The sequence below is a fragment of the Ambystoma mexicanum genome, chromosome 12 (genome assembly GCF_040938575.1).
Source record: "Ambystoma mexicanum isolate Mex_15411 chromosome 12, UKY_AmexF1_1, whole genome shotgun sequence".
NCBI lineage: Eukaryota > Metazoa > Chordata > Amphibia > Caudata > Ambystomatidae > Ambystoma > Ambystoma mexicanum.
This window is the reverse complement of record NC_090936.1, coordinates 1168834505-1168858737: the sequence shown is the minus strand read 5'-3', so window position 1 is coordinate 1168858737 and position 24233 is coordinate 1168834505. Positions and strand designations below refer to the sequence as shown.

The 24233-nt window shown below is 45.1% G+C and overlaps 1 protein-coding gene across 4 annotated transcripts in view; it reads left to right on the top strand.

Annotated features, from left to right (window-relative positions):
- Nucleotides 1-24233, top strand: part of CEP83 (centrosomal protein 83) — a 284641-nt gene that overhangs the window by 79293 nt on the left and 181115 nt on the right. For all 4 annotated transcript variants that reach the window (XM_069629801.1, XM_069629802.1, XM_069629804.1 and 1 more), the window contains exon 6: nucleotides 18333-18464. In XM_069629801.1, coding sequence (XP_069485902.1) covers nucleotides 18333-18464 — 132 coding nt within the window. The remainder of the gene's footprint in view (nucleotides 1-18332; nucleotides 18465-24233) is intronic.

Here is a 24233-nt window from a genome sequence, read left to right as displayed (position 1 = left end):
TTGGGGACAGAGGTCTCCTATATCTTCACGACTCTCAACACGAGACACCAGGTAACCCCGACTAGATGTAAATGTAAAGCAAACCTGTCTGAGGACCATTGGACTTTAGAGACTCTTGGAAAACGGAGAGACAGTACGAACTGGAGAAAGAGAGAACCTGGAGCGTTCCGTTCCAGTCATTAAGTATCAAATCAGAACATTGGCAAGCCACAAGTCACAAACAGGGTAACTCATTAAGAGAACCTTTTTTCCTGGGAGGCATGAACTGTATTAAATCAAGGATTGGCTATCAAACTTAGAGAGGTTTGGAACTGTACTGCAAACAATTGATTTAAAATGTAAAACCTCCTGAGAAAGAGATCCAAGTGATTGGACCAGGCAGAAGCCGAAGACTGAGACTGTTGCCCCATCCTCCCTTTTTCTGTTATAATATTCTTAAGTGGTAGGGACTAGTTACCTAATAAGATTTGGACTGAGGACTATTCTCTTGACGAGCACCCTTACTTTTAGTTGGTGAGGCGGGGAACTTCCCTCGTAGCAGATGGGCTAGATAGGCATTTTCTATTCATTAAAGATCCAATGCACATGGCACACCTTAGTCCGGGTCCTCCTCCTGCTTCTCCACAATGGATAGTGTTTATACTTGGAAAAAATAGCCTTTACAGCAATTCAACTCCTGTTTTATACCTTATGTGTACTGTAGGGGACACATTTCTATTGTGTAATTCATTTTCTTAGTGACTGTATGCCATGTATGCGTTCAGGTTTTCTTGGCCAGTCATCTTGTGACTAATCTAATTAATGAGGGTAGTGAATCTCATCTGGAGGCTCTCAAGCGATTGCTCGCTTAGGGTTGCTCGCTTCCAGGTAAATGCTTGAACCTCTCGTTGACCGAAAACACCAGCAATGACATATGCATAAACGTGCCGAAGTCTTCATTAGGTTTGTTTCTTCCCCTTGCTGAGACCTTCATAATTGGAGAGCAGTGATGTTGAGGCCACTGAAGCTGCTGTTTCAACATCCACTTTAAAATGCAAGTCCAGAGGGTGTGATGGAGGTGCCGTTGAACAGCAGCTAGTCGCACATTGTCATGCATCGTATGATGACATTGTATGGACCTAGCCTCCTCTGCTGTGGCAGGTTTTGTGTCACAGAATAGCTTTTTTCCGAAGCAAGGCTCTGGAGAAAGTTGGGTCTCTGTGCTTTAGTGCAGGGGAAACTATTAACATTGAGCACCCGACAGGCTTACTATTGGACATTGATATTTTCGTGGATATACCTCTGCGTGAATAAGAAGAAAAAAAATATATATATCATATGCAGTCAATGTCTTCCCTACAGTTTTATCACTAACTCAACAAGTGTTTGCACTTGCAATATAGTCTTTTATATTCAAACACAATAATGCTCTCACTCTCTTGGCCATGTAGATTTATTCTTTTGTAGAGAATATGAACATTAAAAATAGAATGGTCAAACAATACACAATTCTTAATATTGGAAATAAAGTAGCTGAGTACATACCCAGCTTTCTTCTCTTCGGTTCACTTCTAAAATGTTAAAACGAACCATGCACAACCAATCAACAAGTTGTATGTAGCATTGTGGCCCAGTAAAACTTAAAATCGTACTCTCATTAGTGATGCTGTAGATTTGCAAACCAGGGGAAAGGCAAGGTTGTGCAAACTAACTTCTGGATAACCCATTAGGTGGACAGGGTTTTTGTTTGCTTGTTCAGCGCTTATACGGGAAGTACATACTATTTCAAAGCAGGCAACAGGGAGGGGACAAGGGGATATTCAACAATTACTACAAATTAAATACATAAAGAAATATTAAATACCGTGAGGGGGGGGCGGACCTACTATTACTTTTGTGTTCAGAAGGTGCTGGGGTAGGTGCTGTGGGGCTCGTGGGTGAGCAACTGGTGAAGTACAATGAGTGCGAGCCTCCAGGGAGGAGGGTGAGTTGAGGCAAATGCTGAGAATAGACCGAAGCTGGGAACGATTTGTGTGGGAGGACAGGGCCCCGAGGATGCATAAGGGCCCTGCACACCGAACAGGCAACTGTGATATTAGCAGAGGAGGTTGTTGGGGGTGCTGGGGGGAGGTAAAGAGGAAAGTTTTCAGGAGCTTCCTGAGTTTAAGAAAGTACTGCTCAAGGAGGTGGGGGCTGTTCCAAAGAAGGGGGCCAGCTAAGGAAAGCGATCAACCTCCTGCCCTCTGTTTAGCATAACGCTTTACACACAAAGAGTTGGTGCCAGAAGAGCACAAGGGTCTGAAGGGGGAATATTTAGTAAGAGTAAGTTGCAGATAGTGTGGCCCCCGGCCCCAGACAGCCTTGTGGATGATGCAGAAGGATTTTAATTTAATCTGTGAAGCAACCAGGAGCCTGTGACCTTTTTAGGACAGGAGAACTGCAGCCCCTGGACTTGAGACCAAGGATAAGTCTTGTTGCCCTGTTCTGGATTGGCTGGAGAGGTCGGAGTGGAAGAAAATTCAGGAGGAGGCTATTGCAATAGTCAAGCCTAGAGAGAACCAGGGCTCGGGTAACAACCTTCTGGGGGAAGGTGAGAATAGGTAGAATTCCTTTGAGAATGAAGAGCTTAAAGTGGGACTTCTTGGCAGTGTCCTGAGTGGGAGGGAGGAAGGAGACAGAGGAGTCGAAGAGGACTCGAAGATTCCTGGCTTCAGAAGGAGCAGGGGGAGAGCCCATGGAGGAAGGCCAGAGTGAAGGGAAGAAGTCTGGGCAGGGGTCCCAATGGGAAGGATCTCCGTTTTGCTGGCATTGAGGCAAAGAGCGTTGAAAGTTCACCAGGCCTGGGTGGCCGAAAGGCAGTCGGGGATGATGGAAGGTGCAAGAAGGTCAGCAGGAAGTTTGAAGAAGAGTTGTCGTCAGCATAACACTGGAAGTTGGGGGAGAAGGAGGAGATAAGGAGTGCCGGCTGAGTGAGTTAGATGTAAAAGAGCCGAGGCGAGAGGATAGAGCCCTGGGGGGACACCACAGGTGGAGAAGGAAGTAGGAGAGAAGGTGCCCAGGATGACTTGAGAAGCGGTCAGTAAGGAAGGTAGTCAGCCAGTCCAGTGCCCGCTACCAGATACCAAGGGCGCCGTGGAGCCATTGTATGAGGATGGAGTGGTGGACTGTGTCAAATGCAGAAGAGAGATCAAGAAGGATGAGGACAGCTGGGGAGTTGGAATCCAGGGATGGGAGCAGTCCTTCACAGGTGTTCAGAAGAGCAGGTTCCGCGCCTCTGGATGCTGCCTCTGGAATCCTGGAAGGATTCCTCTTGTGCTTCCTCTGTGCTTTGATGGCTTAACTTGTCCTGGCTAATGTAGTAGGAGTGCAATGCAGGTAATATGTAGACACTGCTGAAACCTGGTGTCACAATAAAACCGTGTTTCACCAGGTAAGAGCAAAAATACACAGTAGTATCTCTTAAGGGTGCTTCTATGGAACAGAAAAATATATTTTTGGTAAACTGGTTTCTTTCTGCACGCGAAATATTTTTCAAACATTTTGATAAAGTGCCATTTCTTTTTTGCATCATAAAGAGTTTAGGGTCTCAAGGTGAAGGCATCTAAAAGCTGTTTGTTGCTTGTTTGCAAGGCAATTCGGCTTGGTAATTTTAGCTTTGTCTCCAAATTAATGAAGCAAACATTAACAGGGTTTGAAATTAAGATTCGATGAGCAGGATCTAAAGCCAGTAGGCAGGAGCTACCTGTGGGAGGAACCGGGAGCGAGTGCACAGCGCACTGCAAATCCAACTTCCACATGAGATGCACACTTTAACTTTGTACCCATTATGTCTGAGCCATTTCATATAAATGTGTCCTAGATGTGTTCTAATTATTCTGTATGTCACATGAATCTTTGTAAGGCCCTCCGGTTTGGCAACTCAAAGCTATTCATGGAAGTTCATTGCCGGCTGGGTTGCATTGGAATTGGGCATGTCTTGAGCGGCTCATGAGACCTGCTTGCTCTTTGGTCCACTGCTGGGGTTGCTTGTAGTGGTAATACTCTAGAAAAAAGAGACTGGCCAAAATTTGGATCCTGGAGGTATGGGGTGATCAAGAGTGGTACCATATTCAATTATGCTGGTACATATGGGAGGGAAAGGGATTTGGGCCCTCCAAGTGCCGCCTTTCCCTCTGGGGTAGGACTAGCTCTGGCTTTCAACCTGGTTGGCTTCCCACCCCAGGCTGAAAGGGGTCTTCTTAACGAGGTAATTCTACTGACCCTATCATGTCTAATGATGGTACCCTTCTGCAGTAGGAGTCCTCTACCAGCATTGGCTGTCTAGGAGGGATCGAACTAGAGGCCCACATGAAATATTTGAATTCATACTAATGATTATCTGCTCCACACTAGTCACACAAACTATTGTAGACAAAATATTCTGTCTTTCCAATATGAACATTCAATTTATCAGAGCTTGTGGGCATCACATTTCCAAGAAAGTCCAAAACATTCTGATAACTTTACAATCTATAATTCATTTAGTTTCTCTGATGCAATCAACCAGTGTTGGCATCCAAGAAAAACATTGGCTTAGCATTTCTCTTTCTACTCTAAATGTTGGGCACTGTTAGTTTCTAGATGAGCATGGTATTGGGTAGGGTACGTTTGCACACTTTATTTACGAGTTTGGGTTTGGAATTGAATCTTTTGGAGAACACAATATATTAATTTCAAGGGCCACACGCACATGAGTATAACCATGCGGTAGAAAAGCCATCCCCACTTCATTATAATTGACCTTCAGAGTCCACTTAAGGCAGACTCCTTTCTTTTCTGCCTTATGTTATTTGGCAAAATGACATTGGTTTTTTAAATGTACTATATTTTCTTGGCAATCAAGGGGAGAAACTAGCCTCCTTCCTGTTGCACTTTAAGGCATTTGAAAATCCCTTCAGGGTTATTCTTTTTATGTTCACTATGGTTTCCCCAAGTCAAATAGACTGTCAATCCCTGCAAATTCGTGCGCCATGTTAACCATGGCTACAATCCCAGATGTAAATTGGGCCTGTGAAAACTCTGGGATTAATTCATATTTGGCTACTGTCAGAGAATAATATGCCTGGCACAATTTTACATTGTAGGACATTCTATTTAAATATATTTCCGCAAAGTTCCTATTACAGGCCCTTTCCCCACTTAGTCGAATAGCTTGTAAAGGATTCCCCCCCAAAACCTTCAATTGTGATCTGTGTTTTAACTTGTTGGGACCTATATCTAAATGCACTGGGAATGGTTTACTTGATTTCGGTTTGTCTTTTTAAATGCCCAGTACAGCTAGGAATATTAACTGTTCCAGGCAGGTCTTCCTGGTGAGCTCTGCTCCCAGCCTGGCCCCTGCTTCCAAAATCCCTCTTGGGCAATTGGGTTGTGCTTTGGAAAGGCTTCTGTATTTTGCTCCCTCTTGAAAAGGCCACCTTAAGGAGTTCCATCAGCAGCGTCCAGGTGGAGCCCCAGCGACACTGCTCTCATAAGACAAGCCACCTTACTCTGCAGTTTTACCAAGAAATCTCCCAACTTCCTGATTGCATGTAGCCTATGATGGATTCTCTTCTGCTACTGGCACTCCAATTCTCCTCCCTTATTTGATTGGCCCAACATATTTTCTATGTGACAAGGGGATGTATTTCTCTCCTCCACTCCAGAATCATGATCAACTTGAACCGAAATGTCCCTTATAATTTCTTGTATGAACCTGCACCATTAGTGAGGCTAATATATTTGGAATCGCAAGAAAATCCATAGGTCTCCTTTTAAGGTTTTTGTGGTTACAAGCATACGTTTTTGAAATATGTAAATGTAGTAGCAATTTACACATAATACATTGGCCCTCATTACGACCCTGGCGGAAAGTAACTGACCCGACCGCCATAGCGTAAATAGCGTTTCCGCCATTGCACGATGGAGTAAAGTGCGGCCAATTATGACCCATCGGGCACGAGCATTACGCCATGGCGGAAGTGCAAAGTCCGCGATGGCGGAAATGTCCCCAAAACGCCCCTCTCCGCCGTCGTACGGCGCCCTAGGTGCAATTCCGCCACCCATCATAGCGGTCACCGTAATGAGCGCCAATCGCAAAATACGGTGACCGTAAATATACGGAAACGGAAGTAAAAACATGGGGCCGGAACGGGAAACAGCACGCCGTACACCTATTAAATCAGAATCCCAACACAACCATTAAAAATCCGACCCTGAGACACATCCCAACCCGACAGCCACCCTAGTTAAAACAAACAAAATGGGAAAAGTAGCAAAAAAAGCGTGCGACCGCAAGCGGCAGGTCCACTTCTCCCATGAGGAACTCACCATGCTCACAGAGACCCTCCAGGAGAATGCTGCCGTCGTCTTCTCGACGCAAATGACCAGGACGGCACTTGCGAACAAGAAGGCCACATGGGCCCTGGTGGCACAGCGGGTAAGTGCGGTGGGGACCGCACCCCGCAACCCACAGCAATGCAGAAAGCGATGAAACGACTTGCGGATACGCGTACGGAGCATACTATCAGCCAACCGTAACATTGCCACAGCTACCGGGGGAGGTTCGGAATCACCCATCAAGTTGACCCCCTGGGAAGAAATCTGTGCCTCCACCATTGGAATGGAGAGCATAGAGGGAGTCGGAGGGATGGAGAAAGGAGTGCAGACATCCGAAGAATCAGGTAGGTGGGCCAAATAAAACAATGCTAAATCCACAATGTCCAATCATGTGAAGTACCATGTGGCCACATAGTGCAACAGAAACACATGTCCAGGAGAACGGCCACATACATTGGCCTGATAGCGCACTTTAAAAGTCACATTAAATACATAAATAATTAAAAATCCTAAAAACACCCTCTACACGTGCAGCATGCACACCCTAACTGCAGGCTGCAAAACAACTGCATCCTCAATCCACACAGAAATGAAACCACCTCCAAGGCCCTGACCCAAATCACCCTCAGGTACCACCCCAATGCATGTGATACATTGCCATTCCAATTTCCACAGACCCATAAATAACGCTCGCCCTCCTTTACTCCACCACAGGGTCCGAGTCAAACGACGAGCTGCAGGACACCCCTACCAGCACACCTGCAAAGAGGGCCAAGACCAACGGCCAAAGACCCTCCACCTCAGCTGCACGGATCAAGACACGGCAGCAGCCCAAATCAAGTGGCAGCACACAGGAGGGGACTTCAACAGGCACCCCAGCAGCCAGCATGCCCACAACAGCAGCACCACAGGTCCCCCCAATGGATGCCACAGAAGGCACTGCTTCTGATGGCAGCAGCACCATAGGTGACACTGCATTAATGCCAGCATGCTCCGACACAGACAACGGTGCTGTCGATGTAGGACCCATCCATGACCTGCCTCAATCCCCCTGTTTGTTTCATCCCCTACACCATGAGGATACCACGCAGGGGCACCCACAAGACGACGACTGGCCATCCCCCACAAGCCCTGTGGCAAGGCAACATGAGTTGATCAGCCCCTCTGTGACACCACCGCAAATGGCCATGGCACAGCAGAGGCAACAGTCCCTCGACCAGGTGATCGTGCAACAGCAGCAACTGGCCACGCTCCTCAAGGACCATGCTGATGAATGTGGGGGTACTAAGGCAGCCATAGAAACATCTACTGAGACACTTAGGGCACAAATGGAGAGAAGCACCGAGAGCCTGAGGGTACAAATGGAGAGAAGCACCGAGAGCCTGAGGGTACAAATGGAGAGAAGCACCGAGAGCCTGAAGGGGGAACTGCATGCGACGTCCAAAGACGTATGTGCTGAACTTGCCGCTGTGCGCCGTGTGCTCACTGAGCTCTCACAAACCCTTAGGGACATGCATGGACGTGAGCAGGCAGAGACATCATCCGTTGCAAGTTCCGTCCAGGGCAGCCCCCAACGTAGATCTGGGAGGAACCTGCGCTCCACAGGCAGGGGTGCCCCTGATACCCGGAGAGGGGGTTTGCAATAGCGTCTGCCCACTGACAATGAGCATCTTTGGACACTGGTGTTCGGGGGGGAGGTAGGAGAGTGGAGGGGGGGTGTTGGGCTTTCTTGGGTGGCGGGTCGATGGGGTGTGTAATATAATTTCACATATGCTATAAACATTTCATAATCATCCAATGAGATGTGTGGACATTGATCTTTGTGTACGAGGCCTTTATAGGCGTACAGTCCACATTGTGCATGTTCCAGACACACACAGTGCCACAAGTCCCGTGTCCATGTATCAGCCACCAGGCGTGAGTGCTAGAAGCATGAATCTATGATACTCTGACGAATTTCACGGGCCTCCTGTGCCTCGCGGACTCCCTGAGGTGCTGCCACATCCCCAGCCTCATCATGACCATCTTCAGGTGCGTGCAGTTCTGCGTCAGGGGGCATGGGCACATTTCTACGTACGCACATGTTGTGTAGCATGACACATGCCATGACTATCTTTGCAACCTTCTCATGGCGGTACAGGAGTGCCCCGCCAGACCTGCTGAGGCAGCGGAAACGAGCCTTCAGTAGGCCGAATGCCTGTTCTATGACTACACGGGTACGTGAGTGGGCATGGTTGTAGTCCTCATGCTGGTCCTGTGGGTTCCGGAGTGGTGTAAGGAGCCATCTCTTCAGTGGATACCCGGCATCACCTGTATGTGGACAAGAAAGGATGTTTGTGGAATGACATTGCTACGTACGCATCCCCCCCCCCTTCCTGCCAGGTCATTGCCGCATCACATACCCCACATTATCATGCATGGAATGAGACTCACCGAGTAGCCAGGATCTGTTCCCTGCGTGTCGCTCCATGTAGCGTGGTATTGTAGAGTTCCTCAAGACCATAGAATCATGGGTTGATCCAGGAAATCGGGCACAACAATGTGTAAAGATCCTGTTGGAGTCACACACCATCTGTACATTAAGAGAATGATATTGCTTCCGGTTGCGGTACTGGGCCTCCATGGCATGTGGGACAACCAATTCCACATGGGTGCAGTCGATGGCACCAATGCAACCCGGTATGCCGGCCAGTGCATGGAATCCAACTTTTGTGTTTGTAATCTCCTGCTCCGAGCGTGGTAAAGAGATGTAGTCGTCTGCGTGCTTCAGGAGGGCATCGAGCACTTGCAATAGTGTCCGTGAGAACAGTGGCTGTGAAATGCCATGCAACTGTCCGACTGTGTGCTGGTAGGTGCCTGTGGCCAGGAAGTGGAGTACAGACACCACCTTCAGTAGGGGTGGGATGGCGGTTGGGCTATCTATCATGCTGACAAGGTCAGCGTGTGTCATGTCCACAATGGAGATTATGGTGTCCCGGTCCAAACGGTAGAGGGTGTGGATCTGCTCATCAGTGAGGTTGAACAGATGAGCTCGGAGGCGTGGGATTGCGGGCTGCCTGCGTGGTGGTAGTGGCTGTGCTGGTGGGCCTTGCTGGCCCTGCCTTGCCCTCCTCCTCCTCCTGCGTCTCCTCTGTGCGGCCGGTTGTTGTAGTAGTTGGTGTTCGTCTTCTTCTTGAAGTTGGAGTACTTGCAGTGCTATCAGGTCCCCCAGGCCCAACATCGCTAGTCCTGCCGGTAGCATTTTGGAGTGGGTGTGGTTGTGGGAGGGGGTTGGGTGTGCAATTTATGTGTTTTCAGGCTGTGTATAGCCTCCACCTGTGGTGATTCATTCCACCTGTGCCAGCTGCAATCCCCTTTGGGCGAGCACTGTACCGAGGTTCACCGACGGGCGGGGCGTCCCATTTGTGAGTGAAGCCAGTTGCCATTTTCACACACTGCCGCACTACATGGATGATTTTGTGATTTCGAGCGCCCACGGATGCCTTTTCGACGTGATGTTGCAAATGAGGAATTCGAAGGACAGCGCTTTCGGTTTTCAGCTAGCGGCGAGGAGACGCCCACAGGTCTGACTGCAAATATAACGTTCTATTGTTTAATGTCCTTGGGACAGGGGCCATGGCGAGAATGCAATGATTGATATGAATAGTATGGGATGCGCAATAGCGTAGTGGACGATAAGGCAGGACGTTCCCAAATACATGTTACTTCACATCACTAGAATTCCGGGCTGGAGCACAGTGGATTTTGCAGGCTGCATTACGCACAGACTCAATGGAGATTTCAAATGTAATGTGAGTTAATAATCATGCGTTTTTATACCGGGATGAGGGAATGATGTATGGATGCATGGACAGATGATTTAATAGAGAGTTTGCCATGTACATGGCTTTTTGGTATCTATCCCCTTCCCCTGCGCTATGTGATGCAGAGCTGCCATAGTGGGACCATCGTCTATCTGCCCTTGTTGAACCCTCCCTGTCTCGACGCGCCTTCCAACACGTGTCTATGCACGTTACTAATCCCATCTCATGGATTCTGTTTTAACAGACGCATGCACACAAACACTCGTTTGTAATAGTGTTTTCACCTCGATTTATATTGTTATGATTGGCAAGTGATTCATGGGTGGAAATAATCCTTTTGAGTGGGCTAGCATGCATATGGCTGTAGATTTGGTGTGATCATTGAAGTGAGTGATTCAAATGAAGTTCTGATGGCCATACTATTCTTTTTCATTTCATTTGGGTGACAGGTATCTCCTCCCCTTTTGCCGCTGCCATCTGTATGCCACTCCTGCAGATGGCTTTTACTCCCGACACCTGCTGCTTCGAGTTAATCAGTGGAGCACCATTACGATCTTATGGGACGATCGCCAATGGGCCACATGCCCTTACGCAGTACTAGTGGCTAGGAGCAACATATCTACCTTTCAGCTGGACTAGTGCCTACCTAATGGGACGGCCCTGCGGTTCTAGGCGCTTCCATGTTGCCTTTTTGAACGTGAATGTAGCCCCTGTGTACCATGAAGGAACAGGGCGTCACACAAGGAGTAGCTGGTCATTTATTGCGGATGCAGCCCACAGTAATGTAGATATTTTGGGGTTTATGACCCAATAGCTGTATGGGCTTGGTGAATTTGATGTGCATTAAAATTTTAGTCTGATGTTAACCGTGTAGCGTTATTCTTTGTAAGTAATGTAGCATATTCCTATTTGTGGAGCGATGTATTGTGAGTAGATCTGCATTGGGTTCCGGCTTCTGAGTATAGTTGCGTGGTACTGTACTGGCCGCGTTTGCCTACGAAGCCCACTAAGGTCAGGGATAGGGGCTGCCATCATGACTGTTTTAATGATGTCATGCTTAGGGGCGGGGGTTTAGCTTTTGTGTAACAGATGCCGGTCAGCCAGGTGGATTGGTGGAATGATGTGATTATCAGAAAATGGCTGGTCACAGGTGCCTGTGTTTGCGTGCGTTTCTTGGAGGGAGACTGAGGTCATGTCCATTGGAATAGCTTCTGTATTCGTGCCATCTGTGCCCTGCAGCTCCCATTGGCCCCTCTTGAGATGAGCCTGGCTGCTCAGTCACTCTGCCAACTTGTGTGGTACATGCTTATGCTGATGGTTGGTTTGTTTACTGGCATGTGTACAGGGCTGGTGCAGTCTCCCTAAGGATACTGCTTTGAATGTTGCCTTACACTGGTGTCAGGCGATGGGGGCCTGTTGTTGTTTTGTCTCATCTTTCAGTTCATTTTGCTGTACTTGAACCTTCTCATGCCTGTGCTGCATCAGTACGGCAATGGTGACATGCCAAATATGGATGGCCACTCACAAGGCACTTGGAGCCCCTACATTCATTTGTTCGTTGGCATGCGTGGGTGACTTGTGCAATGTGGCCAGGGAGTGGTGTACAGGCACTCAGTTGGGCCATTTACGGTTGGTTCACGATGCCGTAATTCTCGCCATGGCGGAATGGTACTTTCCGCCATGCTTGATGGCGTTATGTAAATGTCCGCTAGGGTCAGAATTCGCGTACCGTTGCGCCATGGTGGTAATTACGGTTTTGCATGGCGCGCGTGCGCGTACTTGGTGCAGTTAGCGTTGGCGTTCACTACGGTGTCGCTAATGGCATCGTACTTTACGGTGACGGGTCATAGTCGCAACGAGCGGTATTCGATGGCGGTATTGCATTTCCGCCATCGTTTTTCGATTTCCGCAAGGGTCGTAATGAGGGCCATTGTGTTTTATAGACATATGAAGCGCAGCGCTTTGCTGAATTCAAGTGTGTTTTTTTTTCTTTTTTTTATTTTTTTTTATTGAGCATGGGACTTAAATTAGAGATGATAATGCGCTTTCATTATTTTATATCTTTAAATGCATTTGTATTTAAATGCTGTGCATTACATGTTTGTTGGAATTCATCATTAAGCAAAACATGTGCTGGACAAATATGGCCATGAAGCAGACTTTTATTGCTATGGTTTAAGGCTTATATCGTCATCCTTTCCTTTTGAAACAGTCTTTTACTTGAGCAGGCCTATCGCTCTCATGTGGTTTCCCTCTTAAACTGTAGCACTCCAGGAAAACATGGGTTTTACTTTATGTATTTATAACATCGACACGTATGCTCTGAATACACACAACTGTTTCTGTTCCTCTCAGCCGATGGAATAGTTGCTTATTATAATGGCGGCTTTGTTTCACAAACGGTTTACCTCTGGAACTGATGGCTCTAAGAATTGACCTCTGTATAAGCACAGGACAGATTTAAAAGATTTTTGCAGTGTGAATCGTTTCAAGTCCATGCAGAAAATGATGCTCATGGTATAATTTTCACTAGCAATTGGAGCTTAATGCTTAATAATGGAGTTACATTTGTTGATGAGGCCTACATCTGCATAACACGTAATATACTTTGACTTGATCTTCTCGCAGAAAATTCAAATGTACTTTATCTCACATTGTTCTTTATGTAAAATGTTTGAACCATGTTTGTATCAGACATTTTGCACCTCTTTTAGTGAAATGCATTAAATTGGCAAGAAATATCAATATTGGCTGCTCACTTCACCCGAGGGTGAGTTATCTAATCTTTTAGTTCACCATTTCTCTGGCTGTGACGCTCACCAGAAAGACTGTGCCTGAGAGAATTCTGAGAAAATTGCGTACTGGTCATACTGTGCAGATGCTTCTCCCCATGTTAAATGACGAGTCCTTCAGTATCCCTCTCCAGCCAGGCCCGGTGCAGTACTTCTGCTGTCGCTCTTATGATTGCCATACTGAACCATCTAGGATTGAATCGAGAATCCGGTCTGATCGTCCATTGCTTGTTGCCTTCAGAGACAGGAAAACCAGACTATCTTACAACTGAATTTTTAACATGTAGTAGAGTCTTCTAATTATGAGGATGCAATTTTTCATTTGGAAAACTTATCTGGAAATTATTATCTTCTAAAATGTAGTACCATCTCTATTTGAGGTGGGGTCTTCAGGTTTTTTTTTTTAATTTCTTTGTTACTTTCCTTTCAACGGGCAACCACTGTCACATTCCTTTGATCCGGAAAGGGTATTCTCTTCCTGGAGAGGGAAGCTCCCCTGTAGAGATCAGTAGGCAGCCTGCCATTGTTCTTGGCTCAGCCAGAGATAAGACTGTCAATATGCGGGAACCTCCAGCATCCATTAAGGCTTCCTGTAGCAAGGGAGTGTCAATTGAAGTGTCATCTTTCCAAGGCTGGGCACTGTCATGTCAGAATTGAGTATTTACTTCACTCCAAACTGGGCTACTTTAAAATTCACTTTAATGTCTTTCATTTAAAACATATAAAATAAGCACAGCAAGCAGTTGTGAAATTCAGTATGATTGACCGTGTTGATGAGGTTTAAACAAAACATTATTTTAAGGGTTGTATGTTAGAATTTGCTTTCTCAGTTCCTTCTGGAGTGTGTACTCAATATCCCAGAAAGCAGCAGTTCTCTAATATTCATTTCACTTTGGAAACTTGGTCACACTACCCAACTATGCAGCGTTTTCCCTGTATCTATAGCTCTTCTCTAAGGTGCTTTGTGACTCTTTCGATTCCAGCAAGTAGTTTTATTAATTTAATTGCTTAATTTCTGGTCTTCAAGTGCACACCTTTTTGTCTCCCTCTGTTTGATGCTCAGCTGCAGGCTCTCCCCTTGCCCCTTGGTGGACTGTGGTACTCGTCTTCACTCTCTCTGATCTGGTTAGCGCACCTGGTAATACTGGTTCTGGGGGCAGCAGTTCCCATGTCTCTTCACCATTAGGCTTTCGTGCTGCACCAGTGCTAGTCCTTAGGGAGAGATTGCTTCTTCCTCTTCTGTCTCAACCTGATCGATGTCGGACATTGTTTGGGTCTGAATGCCTGCCTTCTTTCGAAGGTTTTTCTTTGGACTAGAGGAAAAAGAACCACTTACTAAAATAAAAAGAAGAAAACTATTAGCGGAATAAACCAGCTATATCTGAATTGGCTAAAACAATACGTATCAAACTGTGAGCAATTATGTTCAATTCATAGCTCATACCAGTACTTTCTAGCTACAGGTGACTGTACATACACATTGCCTTAAACCTCAAGAGTTCATTGCATACCTTTTTTATATAAGAGCCTGTATAACAGCCAGAGAAGAAGTGGGAATCTACAGCTCATGCGTTTAAGTGGCTGTTATACAGAATACAGCCCCTAACATCACCGTCGAGTGAGGAATATTCCCCCTTATCTACTCAATACTAATGAGAAAAGTGCTCATTTTAATTAGGACACATCAGCTTACTTATATTGAGATGCCCAACACCATTTCAATTTTCAGCCAAACATTATACAGTGCAGGAAACCATCGAATGCTTGTAGTATTACTGCAATAGAGCCAAAAGGACAGCTCCCCAATTGTTTCCAAGTTATGGGCATAATTGACCATATAATGCTCATACGTTTGAGACAATGTATACCATTCAGGCAAAAGGTGTGTAGCTGACTCTGGAATTTCGTGTTTTTTACATAGTCAGCAATACCGCTCTTCCTTAGGGATCTTATTGATAATGCCTGTCGCAGTCAAGGTGGGAAGTTCGGCTACTCTCAGTAAAATTATGAAGCGCCTAAGTCTCTTAGATGGGCAGAGATTGAGGTAGCCCCGAGGCTTCTCAAATGTGTACAGCCTATGCGTGTCAAACTGATATTATTTTAGTGTACTCAAATGGGCATAGTACTCCAACCAGTCCCAGTTCATTTTGCTTTGCTAGGGAGTTCTGCATTCCCACCAGATCTTCCCCCCTATGGGAGTCCAGCATAATTTAATGAAGAATTTGTCCATAATATCCTTCAGTTCACATGAGGGATGGTATTTCGATGTTTCCTGACGGATGGCTGCCAGTAAGGCATTCTTTGTGCAAAAGCACATCTTCAGGTAAAGAGCAGCTCTTTTTTTTTAAATTTTTTTTTTTTTTTAATACAATTGCTAAAAGCAAAACTCCAATTGTATGAGAGCCATCGGGATACAGACCGGTAGGCCCAGGATCTTCTGCCAATGTTTACCTTTTGATGAACTGCAGCCATTTCAAAACAATATGTAGCAGGGCTTCTAAGCCGTAAGTGGTCATGGGGTAAGGACTTGAATATACAATTGACGGGTACCCCACCAAGTATAACCTCCTTGATTATTCGTAAAATTGGAAATCAGCGCGGTAACCTGAGCGGTGTTTGCATTGCACGCCTATTTGCATGTAGTATAGTCGCAGTTCGGATCAAATTCAATCCCAATATATTTATAGTACGGAGCGTACAAAATTTCAGCCCCATCGATAGTGAGAACTGTCGTTTTCTTGCTTGTAAACCTCTGATTTTGGGTCTTTCCCAGATTAATCATCAGACATTATGATGCACATACTCCGCTAGTGCTGATCTGCTTCTACCACTAAATGTATAATCGAAGATGACCAGGTCATCTGCGTATGCACGAACTGGGCAAGATGCCTGGCCAATTTTGGCCGGGCAATTTTGGGATGATGAAATCGCCTCTGGGATATCATATACATATAGGTTGTAGATAAGAGGAGCTGCAACCTTGTTTCACCCCTCTGTTCTGCATTACCTGATCTGTCATGTGGCCCTCCTGGTCCAGTTTAAGTATTTCAGATGTGTTATGATCTAATAGTCTGAGGTAATAAAACAGACTCTATGGGCAGCCCATGACCTTTAATTTAGTCCATGGTTTCCCCCTTTGTATAGAATCGAAAGCGGCTTTAAAATCGACGTACAAAAAATCGACGTACAATGCATATAAGGTGGATTACCAGTCTTCATGGTCCTGGTCTGCAAGATGTCCATAATAATGAGGTTATGTGTGGAGGAGGACCCGCTCCTGAAACCACTTTGGAACTTGCAAAGGATACATGCTTTATCTGCCCATGATTGTAGCTCGGTGAGTAGTAGGGACGCAAATAGATGACCAGTAGCATCCAACATAGATAATAACCTATAGTTATTAGGATCTAATTTCTTCCCTTTTTTTAACACGGGCACTAGAATGGCCATCTGCCATGAGGATGGAATATTTCCTCCAAAGAGCACTTTCTTAAACAAAATAGTTAATAATTTAACCCAAGACTCTGGTTAGCTCTTGATCACTACATTGGCCGGCCCGTTTGGGCCCAGACCTCGTGAAGATTTCTACTGCTTGATCTTGCCCAGTATTGATTACTATGACACATCAATACATGTGGAAGGAGGAAGGCAACCACTAAGTGGAGAGAATACTCCTCATTCTCGGGTGCATTACGGGTCTGCAGGCAATCCATCCATTCAGCTGCGCCAATTGGATTGATTATTTGGCTCTTACCATTAGCCCATGCTTCACCCAAGAGAGACCAAAGTTAGGTGGTTTTAGGTGATCTCTGGTTGTTGAGTAGTTTTATTGTCCGTTCTTCCTTCTATAGTGTCCCGTGTTTGATTTGGTCCTGGCGTATGGTTTGCAGAGTGGCACGTCTAAACTAAATCTAAACAGTTTGGATTTTTCAATCTCCATATCGCAGTAAGTCTACCATAATTTATGTTCATACTGGGAATTCGTACTCCACATACGGGTCTACAAGTAGTCTTGGGTGAGAAAACGCTGATGGTCTCTCTGGGATCTTGGAATCAATATCTCTGTTTTCTCAACAAGGGATACTCTGAGCAGATCGCACAACTGACACAATGATGAATAGAGTGCAAAGACGTGTGTGATCACAAGCAACAAAGATGACCTCAAGATAAAAACATTTACCACTCTGGTTTTACTCGAAATGCCCTACACCAACTTCTGAATCAGTATCTTCGGCGATTACCTAAATGTTCATGGAATCCACATCAGGTGGCCTTAAAATGACTTGCTTCTCTCTATCACAGACTGAAGCATATGCAAATGGCATATTCCAATTTTCCGTAAAGATGGCATAAATTCAACAGCCCACTGGAAGCAAATCCTCCTAGCTAAAGTAGGACGCATTCTTGCCGACTGGCCTAAATATGGGGCATTGATGCATGTTTAAACCAGCTAGGAGGAATCTCACCAGTTTTAGAGCAAGGCTTTTTCTCTTGCCCCCCTGGCTTCCCCAACACTCCTAAATGCCTAATGTTGCTATGACCCAAATGAGTACAGAAAAACACTAAACTTCAAAACGTTCAACAATAAATGCTGGGATTTGCATTCCCGGAGGTAGGTGCTGTCAAAAAGCAAAATGGAAGACCAGCCACAACATGGGGGCAGCAGAGATGTTTTGTCATGCAGAAGCCAAACTTGAAGCATCTTTCCTGGAGCTGCACTGCTGTTTACTGCTGCCATTCATATGCATTTGTAGTCTCCTATTCAAAATGCCGTTTCCGACCATATTTGGGGCATTTATTCATTTAAAACTTTCATAAACACACTGAAGAAAAGGTATTCTGCCCGAAAATTAAGGGTGACAAGTGACTTGAATAAACTTTCAGTAAAGAATGGGAACACCCATTTGCCACATTTAGAATGCACACAATGTCCTGTCTAAGCTTCAGCTGGGTTACTTGAAAATCCCAGAAAACTCCTTCACGGATGTTCTTGCCGATTTGCGGTAAAAACCACTGTGGGAAAGAAATCCACTGTGGGAACTGCCTCTGAGCAAGGCTGTCATGGGTGGCAAAATGATTGAGCATTAGGGACCTGCGTGTTACTCGTCCTATCCATGATCTAGATTTTACCCTAAAAGGCATAGCAAGAAGATTATTTGTGTTTTTTAATTTTCCAAGTGTAGGTTTGAAAACGATATGGTTTAACTCTGTGAATGTCTAATAAACCTGAACAAACACAACATGAAGGACCGGGCTTGCAGGAACAGTGGGGGCTAGTCCTGTGTCTACAACAGATTACCTACATGTTTAAATAAGGCAAACACCTCAAATCCTCCATTCTTTACAAACGTATCAGTAAGAAATGTTGAGAACTCATGTTCTGTTTGCTTGTCCTTTTTAGGAGGTGGAAAGGTATAGGACTGAGTACAACAAGCTGCGGTATGAACATACATTCCTTAAATCAGAATTTGAGCACCAGAAGGAAGAGCATCATCGGGTGTTGGAAGAAAAACAGATGAAACAGGATGCTGAGGTTGGTGGCCAATGTGAGCAAAAGTCTAATTACTGCAACTGTAGATGTATGAGGTTGCCTCACAGACTGCAGCTGCACCAGTTTGGTCCTGTGTAGGCATGGTGATTATGATGGTCAGCCCCACAGTTGCGGGCGGCTATGGCCGGTAATGGCACGCCTGCCCGAGCCATGGTAGGCACAAGCATAGTGAGGGCCTCGGCGAAGGCTGTGTGGGCCGTTACCGACCATAGCCACCCACCACTGTGGAGGTGAAAGCCATTCGCACCCCAGGGTTTAAACGTTGTGCACATTTTTTATTTTTCCACCCTCTAGAGAATGGCATTGCTTGCACAGACAATCTCCCGGGGGGGGGGGGTGCAATTGGAAAAAACATGGCCACCACCATAGGGAAAAGGGACTAAGGCCCTTTCCCTTTTCTATGGCGGCTGGGAGACTGGAGGAGCGCTGAGACTGCAGCACAAATCTCCAGTCCAGCAGGTAAGTGGGGAGGGAGGGGTTTGGTAAAGGGTTAGGGAGGGGTTCGGTAAAGGGTTAGGGTTATGAAGGGTGTTGGGGTTATTTTGGAGAGTGGGTGGGGAGGCAACAGGTAGATGCTCCCTGTTGCCTCCCCACATTAAAAACAAAATCACAAAGAATACCATTCAAGTAGTAGCATTCCTGCTGAAATATCATTTTGATTCACTGAGCAGCAAATTCCAGTAGAAGGTCCCTATCTGAAAACGTGAACACGGGAATCTGAAAAGTGAAAAGGATTCAATGACACACATTCAGCTGAAAGTGGGGCCAAATCGTGGAGTATTGAACATTTTTGGGGAACACGCTTTCAAAAATAAGTGGCACCAGTTCTTGCAAATTTTCCTAAGTCATCAAACTTGGAAAATTGTGTCATGGTGAAAAAGTAGCAGGGGACTGTTTCTCTGCCAGTCCCTTTTCACCCCATGAGTTGGTAGGTGCCAGTCATTGGTTTATTCAGGAGACATTTCTTTGGCAAGTGAAATAAGAAAGTCCCTTTTTTTTTTTTTGGTGGGATTTCCAAACCGTTTTTGCGATATTGTGGTGCTGTTAAAAAATAAATAAATAATAATAATAGTTTGCCCTTAAAACTCTCCTAGCCTCAGAGTGGCCTCTGATCTTGTTAATTGTTAAGAAGCTGACAGGATCCAAAGTTTGTATAAATCAATTCGTGCCATTTGGAACCGTGACCGCTAATTGAACTGCTGATTTTTCAAGTTTGTTTGATAGATGAAGAGCCTCCTGAAGGGACAAATGCCTTTTTATTGTATACCCAAAAACTCTTGTGCCCTTTAGAGTTCTGGGTACCCGAAGTGGGAACGCATTTTTCAGTGCAAGGACCCTCAATGGTATATCATTCTTAGGCTTGTGAGAGAAATAATATCGAGGCATTTGTAAATCTGATTCTTTCCTACACAGGCAGTCTGTGAAGAAATGATCTAGCCAAGGGGATATGGGGCCAACCATCCTATCTTTCTAACGTTTGTGGAGCCATACTACTTTCATACATACTCTGACAGTGCTCCTGAAGATGCATTTTGGAAGGCCCCTGATACCAGTCAGCTGCTCCGTAAGCCAGAGCAAGTGTATTCTGGTGAAGCTCTGTTGTCGGAGCATCCTAAGAGCCAGTGGAACTGTTTTTTGGAAGATTTACTGAATGTTGCTTTATAGAGCTTTTCATTCTGCTTGGTACATTTTGTGTTGCTACACTGGAGTTTTTTCCTTACCTTTGCCGGCCAAAACGCCATGGTTTTATTAATAGACCTAATTCAAAGCTTGTTCCACAAGATGGATGAGTCTGTTTACTATGTCTATTAATGTTATATGTGACGGGATGGCCACTGGGATCGACAGCAGATGCGACACCATATAATTTAAAGCAAATCTGCGGGTAAGAGTGTCTACATCTTTAATGCTTGCAGTTTACATCCACCCAAAAAATAAATCCACAGATTTGTTGCCCTTCTCTCCCTTGATTGCCGGAACATGAAGACTGGTAAAGCCTTGCATGACGATGGGTTCAATAGCTCATGTTTCATGGATCCAGAAAATCTTCAATTTTCTTACTTTAAAGAAATCCACCGTTTAATAACTGAGAGGTTCCTTATTCTATTTTTTTTAATTGTTTTTTAACCTTACTATGGTCCTGAAGATTACACTGACTCAATCCTGGACAAGATGGTGACCTTCACCTTTGGTCAGGTGGCATCAAAGGTGGCAGCACACTTACATTGTCACCCGTCCCTCTTCCTATCCGATTCTGATGCAAGAAAATTCTGTTGGGTCAGCCATTGACAACCCTCACCCCCCCACAGCCCCACTCCCTCCATGGATCATTTTCATTTTCTTAAAGCACCAGTATTTTTTGGAGAGTCCCTTGAATAAATATTAAATTTGAGTCACTGTTGTAAATGTTTTAGGGCTGGTCGGTATGGACAAGTCATATCTTGATATTTTTGGGCTGAATGGTGACATACAATATATATCTCTATATTGTTTATGCAGGTTAAATGCTCAGTTGTAAGCCCCCAACTACATGTGCGATGCCACAAACTCGTTCATAAAACCCTGCTAAAAATAAGTACTAATGCAGGATTGCTCTACCTGTTTGAGAATATACACAGCTGTGTAAATTTCAAAATATAAATGCAAAAGTGTCGTATATGTAATGTGTGTATGTATATATCAATGTTTGATATTGTCTCATCCTATATCTATTTTGAAAATATATCGATATATCTCCAAAACTCAATATAACACACAGCTCTAAAATGTTTGATCTTTTATTTGAGTGATTGATATCCGCATCCAAGAGAGGCATGTTTCTGAATTGTCTAAATGATCCAATACCCCTGATACAGAATATCTCTGTGACAAGGAAGATGAAGCAAAGAGGTCACGGCGCACTGCAGAACCAACACTCGCGGTACAGTTGCCGAAAGGCAATGCGGATGGTAAAAATACGGGAGGATGACTCAAGTTGTTGTGATCTCGCAGCCAGCCCTGGAGGAGTAGGGAAGGAGAGCCTGGTCCATACTGAGGAACCTGAAAACTGGAGAGCGGGATGCGGACTGCCACAGATACCTGTGAGGCGGACCTAATTGGTAGCAGAGCCACAGGAAGCTGGACCAGCATAAACCGACCAGGAACAGAGACTCACTCAGCTGAAGACGAGAGACGGACCCTGGAGCTGTAGAGCAGTGAGAAGGAGAATACCGAGTGCGGCAGGAGCAGGGCCTCAACCTCAGAAGAGACCGGAGACCGAGAGTTGGGAAGGGGGTAGGGGAGGAGAGGAGGGCTGGAGTGGGTAGAGGGGCATTGAGGGGAGCCGAGGAAGCTCATGAAAACATCCAGAAAAGCCCAGGGCAGTGAAAGGGATCCTCTGCAATCTTATACGAACTTTGCAAACTTTATAAAAGCACCCCGAAGATTACAAGGGATGAAAAAGCAAGCATACACATAGATGCCAACATTGGGAGCGCACCTAGGTGGGACAATTACCTGACTGGGGAGATTACCAGGTCTGTCCAAGTGGACACTAGGTAACTAAGTGACAAGGATCCTGCCAAGCCAAAGGAACAGGGTCTGGGACCCAAATGAAGGCAGCAAATCCCAACCGGGGAATGCATAAGCGTTGAGGACCCACCCCATAAAACAATATTATAACCAGTGGGCTGGTGCCCACTTTGAAACTGAAAGTTGTGGAAATCAAGTCTTGCCGGTGAGTAAACCGGGCTTGGTACACTATTGGAAAAGTGTACGGTGAGGTCCACCCCCTTTTTCCTTTAGTTTCTTAAAGTCCATGGGACGAAAATGGGTTTCGACACAGGACGGTGGACATGTTTGACGAACATCCTGACAGGATCCATAGTGTTATTTTGTTGAGGTGGACAACTCCTCTTTGTGGTTAGGGATAGTTAAGCCTTTCCCACACACCCTTTTCTTTCATTGATACGTTTGTAAACCCAAACAAATACACCACCTATGTCGTGTGTCTCTCTCCTTCTGCACCCTTACATTAAATCCAGGAGTATCACCATGGCTCAACTGGGTTGATGTTTAGGTCGATTTCCGACCAGTGATGGTTGTAATTCATTGATTGATTCCCATCTACCTTTTCCTGCATGCATCTCATCTGCAATATTGTAATTATAGCAACCCTCCTATAACTGTTATTAGTATTGCGTACAGTGCTGAAGGGTCGCTCAACGAATATACTGAAGATACTTGTGCAAAAGACACTTAATTGCTGATCCAGTTCTGTTATTAATCAATGGGAAATTTAGAGCTGTTTACCCAATTTCTGTGCTTATTTCATTAACGATTCAATTACCATCATTTGTATTGAAACACAGGGCAATTGTCTAGAAGGTATAGTTGGCTAACTCTTACCTAGTGAATACGTTCTCAGTTTCACTTTTTAGTGTACTTGCTTCTTAAAGTCTGATTATTTTGTCCCCTATTTATCACTTTTATGTAAATTACCACAAACATTTTCTTTCGGTGAAATAGCATGAAACCACAATTTGAGTAAAAAAAAAAAATTAAAACATATAACCCAGCTAACTAGGAATATCCCTAGGGGCTAATAGTTAAATCAGTTTGTTTATCAAAACTAGTATGCTTCAAATCATTACGCTGATTTTCATTTTCCATGCAAGGCAATCATTCGCCATTATTTCCAATCTCCCATATAGGTGCTCTTCTTGCAGAGCAGCAGTCCAGATATTGCTGTTGAGGGGAAGCCGCAGTCTTAACTCCCCACCAACTATTTAAAAATAGGAGTACTATGAATAGAGCAAGCAGAATTGATTCAGAGCCTTCACTGGAGTCAATCGTTCATTTTTTTTTTTTTTATTCCGTCATTCAGCTAAAGCGGAGGTAAGATTATATGATCCTACAAGGCAGCCTTTGCATCCAGCTGAATTATGAGCAGCCGTAGATGCTTCCAAATGAGTCACATCAAGTTCCAATATCACACTACAACCCATTCAAAACAAAGTAATTTATTAACTTAAATGTAAGGATGGCAGAAGACCTCCCTTGCCCTATTCCCTTACTGAACGAAACTGAGGAAAGTCTGAGTTTAACTTAAATGTCTTTCTGTGTCCAAAACCTATCCTTGCCCTCACAGCTAAAGCTAAACAAAGTGTAGGGATGTCAATAATAAAAGAAATGGTGATCAAAACAGTTCTGAGATTCTTCCAGCTCTTCCCAAACTCAAGGAAGTGCCACAAAAGTCTCAAAGTTACCTTATTCAAATTGTACCGCACAATCCTCAGCGTTCCCTTCCCCAACGTGTATGCAACATAGTTCACAAGAAAAGGTGTCTTGAGGTCCTATCCTCAAGACAACACTTGTAGTTCATCAAGTCTTAGGGTTCCCTTCCCCAAGAGTCTCAGGGTTCCCTTCCCCAAGACTTGCGCAGCAACCAAGGTTTGTTTCATCTATTAAATTCAATTCTGGGTCACCCCAAACCGCCCCCTTATGGTTTGTTTCACCTGCTCAGTTATTGTGATGCTTCTTGGTTTATTTCACAATCTTTATGGCACTTGCAACACAGAGCCCAGTGGTTTAGGCACAGTTGTTGGACCGCACAGTCCACCCATCACGGGTCGCGCAGCCAAGACACCTTGGCTCCTCAGACTGGCTTTCACAATGGAGGATTCCCTGGTCTCTGCCCTGTTGTCAGATCACACGGTTCATCGATCACAGGTCGCGCCACCAGGAACCCATTTAACTTCTTCTTGTCTGCCT